This window comes from Belonocnema kinseyi, chromosome 3, assembly GCF_010883055.1.
Source record: "Belonocnema kinseyi isolate 2016_QV_RU_SX_M_011 chromosome 3, B_treatae_v1, whole genome shotgun sequence".
In the NCBI taxonomy this organism is placed as follows: domain Eukaryota; kingdom Metazoa; phylum Arthropoda; class Insecta; order Hymenoptera; family Cynipidae; genus Belonocnema; species Belonocnema kinseyi.
In genome coordinates this window covers 121,776,810-121,780,431 of record NC_046659.1, presented here as the reverse complement: position 1 = coordinate 121,780,431, position 3,622 = coordinate 121,776,810, and the positions used below count along the sequence as shown (strand labels likewise).

Sequence of the window (3,622 nt, the reverse complement as noted above, 5' to 3'; positions counted from 1 at the left end):
CCTGAACCATTAGAGCATCCAGAAGTTAATAATAATGTCAATTGTTTAAAAAAAAGTTATTAAAAATATGAAAAAATTGTTTATCACGCATCGCCATATTTTGTGTTCGTAAGAGTTGTCTTTCATTGGTATGTACACCAATTTTCGTAAAAAAGTATCTGATAGTTCGAGCGCAATAAATTATTGAGTAAAAAGAGTTATAAATTTTAGTTGCATAAAAAAAATAGTTAAACTAATAATTTTGTCAAAAGCCCATCGTTTATATGTTCCTGTTTGTGTAAAGATTCCATTGATATAATCATTTTATGAGGATTGCTTGGGTTGGAAATTAGGGTGCTCACTTGACGTGATTCATCTCTATATTAATTTTTGATACGCAAACCCTGTTTTCCCTATTTTGAAACGATATTATACTAAATTCTGATTCATTTTTATCATTTATTCTAACAGGAAGAAAAATAAGACGGGAAAGGAGGGAGAAGGGAGGAGAGAGAGAGTTTTTAGTGGATTTAGAATTTGTACATGCAGTTTTTTTGTGTTTAGAGTTTGCACAAGAAGGGTTTGCCATTGTGTGGGTTTAAAGGAGGTTATATGGTTATGTGGTTTGTTGAGTTTTTAATTTCGAGGATGAAAATTGTGTGGATTTGAGCTGCATCAGGTTTTTGCATATGGAAAAATCGATTTGCAGCCATTTTTCGCGATTGACGGAAAATTCTGACGTGCAATTGAAGGACATATTTGCTATCATTTTTATTTCATTGTGAGTTAGGAAGGGAGTCTGCCGGTTGCAGAGTGAATGGGGTTCACTTTGCCGTGCAAAGAAGTCTGCGTCATTCATTGTGCGCTGGGGTATGCCTGTAACCTGAGACGCACGGAGAGAAATGGTAGAGTATTTGCTACTATTCGCGTTTAGTAAGCTGATTTATATTAATAGCAACTACGCGTTGGTTCTGAATCACTAAAGAGCGTTCTGTTGATTCTACAGAACAGAAGAGTACGAACGCTGACTAGCTGTGCAGTAAAATCAACTATATAGCTCTCTGACGCACCTGAGTTAAACTATAAGCTTAACCTCTCTGATCCGCTGACTGGCAGCTGATTGCGTGTGACCGTGTTTGTTATATTAATTATTATGGAAGATATTTTTAATGAATGGGGATTTTCTTCATACCTGTCGGTATTTGAAGGTAAATTAATTTAATTTTCTTTTATAGTGATTGCGTTTTATACGTTTTAGTTAAGTTGAGGCTAATGGATATCTTATTTTCATACTTTTGGTGTAAACCAAAAAATTAGAATGTTCAGACCATATATTTTTAATTTGTAATGAATTTTATTTTTTATTTTAATCTTATTTTATTTTCATTTTAGTTTTATTTTTAATTCTAATTTTACCGTCAAAAAGTGACTTCTACATGAATAAATTTTTTGAAAATGCTAAAATTAAATTTTTTAAACTTTGTGCTATGATTTTGGTACGTAACATTTTTCAACAAAAAGTAAATTTTATTTCGATCTACAAAGAATAAGCTTTACATTTCTTTTATTAAAGTAATAGTATAGGAATGATTTCAGTTTACATAATGGATCTGTCGCGTTTTACATAAAAACATCTTCTGATTAAATTTGACCGGCCTACTGGAACGTCATTCAGTTCTTGTAATATAAATTGACTCCTATTTTCACTTTAAGTAATGCTTTGGCAGGAAAAGTGAATTTTTGAAGTTGGAATGTCTATTTCGAACCCGTTCTACGAACCAGCCGAATAAATGGTAGTTGATCAAGTGTAAGCTCCGCTTTTGGGTGGCATCATACACCTGGTAGGACGATGAGTCTTTGTAGAAGATGTGTCAAGAGACGAATGTCTATGGGAAGACCTGTACCTGGCCTTCAGAGGAGGAGGAGACCTGGCGCTTGATCTCATAGGAATTTTAAATTTTAAATAAAGTTGGCGTTCGAACCTTTTATGGCCCTAGCAAAAGTTAATTGTCACTGTCCCGGTTCGCTCTACTTTTTAAATGTATTTCACGAATATTTTTTTACAATAATTAATAGATTTTATTGCTTTTGAAAAAACGAATTAAAAAGGTAGAAATCACCAAAGAATTAAACAAAATTCGCCCTCGATAATATCTTTATCGCGCTTTATCTTTATCGAACGAAATTAAGGGGCATTTTCAGATATTTTCCAACTATTTCTTAAAATTCCATATAATTTACCTAAAAATAATGCTAAGTATAAAAAGTCATTAAAAAATAATGCAGCTACAGAGGCACATTGTCAAATTTGTGGTTCGTCAAAGTTTTATGTGGAAAGAAACAAAAAGGAACGTAAGGAAAGTTTCGTTACATTTCTTTTTGTTCTTTTTTATATAAAATACGATTAACACATAATTTTGACATTGTGCCTTCGTAGGCTCATTATGTTTTTATAATTTTTTAGACTAAGCTTATCATAAAAAAACTGAAGTAAAATTTTGCTGCATGTAAAATTTCCCGCTGTTAAAGTTTACATGTTATTTGGCGAAAGTTTATCCTACGATGGAATAAAAGCTGTCGTCTGCTACGGCGTCCTTAACAGCAATGGGAAAACGGCAAAGCATGAGTGAATTCGAGTTCTAAATCAGGACACCAGATTTAAAAGAACACAGAAAACCCTAAAGTTAACATTTATTGCAGTTAAGACTTGCAACAGTTAAAAATTAAATATATTTCGGCGAAAGTTTCACCTAGGTTAGGAGAATAATTTTGATCTCGTCTACTGCGTCACGCTGAAGTGGGCAAATTTCGGTAAAACATGTAGAATAAGCAACAGAAAGAAGAAAAAGAATTGTTCTTACTGACATAGTATCTCCTCGGAAACAAATTACACTATTGTAGACGGATTAGAACTTATTTATAATAACCTTTTAGCAAAAAGCACAAGAACAACTGACAGATGGGAATCCCCATTTCTCTCCAATTTAATTAAATTAAACGACGATAGATAGCGCCAGCGTCGCGATTTTCGCTACATCTCGAATAAAAATGGAGCGATTATGAGGCGAAAGATTATCCTGGCAAGGTTAAAAATCGGAAATTATCTTCGATTAATGTAAAGTTTATCATGCAAGGTTAATTTTTGTTGCTGTGAATCTTTCACCGGGAATCGACGTAAACTTTATCTTTCGTTTTTTCTGTGTAGTTTTTAGCCAAATTCTTTTAAATCTATTGAAATAATTGGCAAATATCCAAAAATGCCCCTTGATCTCGTTCAAAGCCCTGAATATTTGTTTCTAATTTTTTATAAAATTTGGCAACAAACTTGCAGATCTTTTTTGGTTGGCCAACTTTTGTCTTCTTATTTTTGTTCAATCTCCCTATCGTATCGACACGGGACTTCTCAAGTCGAGAAATACGAATTTTAGGCCAAAAGTAAAAAACCGAACTAAGCAGTCAACTTTTTGGAATTTTCAAACAATAAGTTTTCTGTTTTAAAAATCTACTGTTGAATAAAATATTTTAAACAAATTTGTTTACCAGTCTACTTAATAGTTTTATGATTATTATGTCAATTTACCACAATATAATTATACCATTTAGTACCATTCTTATCTTATGAATTATATGAACCTCGAGGTTC

At 32.5% G+C, this 3,622-nt stretch overlaps 1 protein-coding gene across 1 annotated transcript in view; it reads right to left on the bottom strand.

Annotated features, from left to right (window-relative positions):
• LOC117170168 (facilitated trehalose transporter Tret1-like) overlaps nucleotides 1–2,936 on the bottom strand; it is a 66,716-nt gene extending 63,780 nt beyond the window's left edge. The window contains exon 1 of the mRNA XM_033356741.1: nucleotides 2,841–2,936. Within this exon, the coding sequence (XP_033212632.1) occupies nucleotides 2,841–2,846 (6 nt within the window). The 5' untranslated portion in view covers nucleotides 2,847–2,936. The remainder of the gene's footprint in view (nucleotides 1–2,840) is intronic.
• Nucleotides 2,937–3,622: the final 686 nt, after the last annotated feature.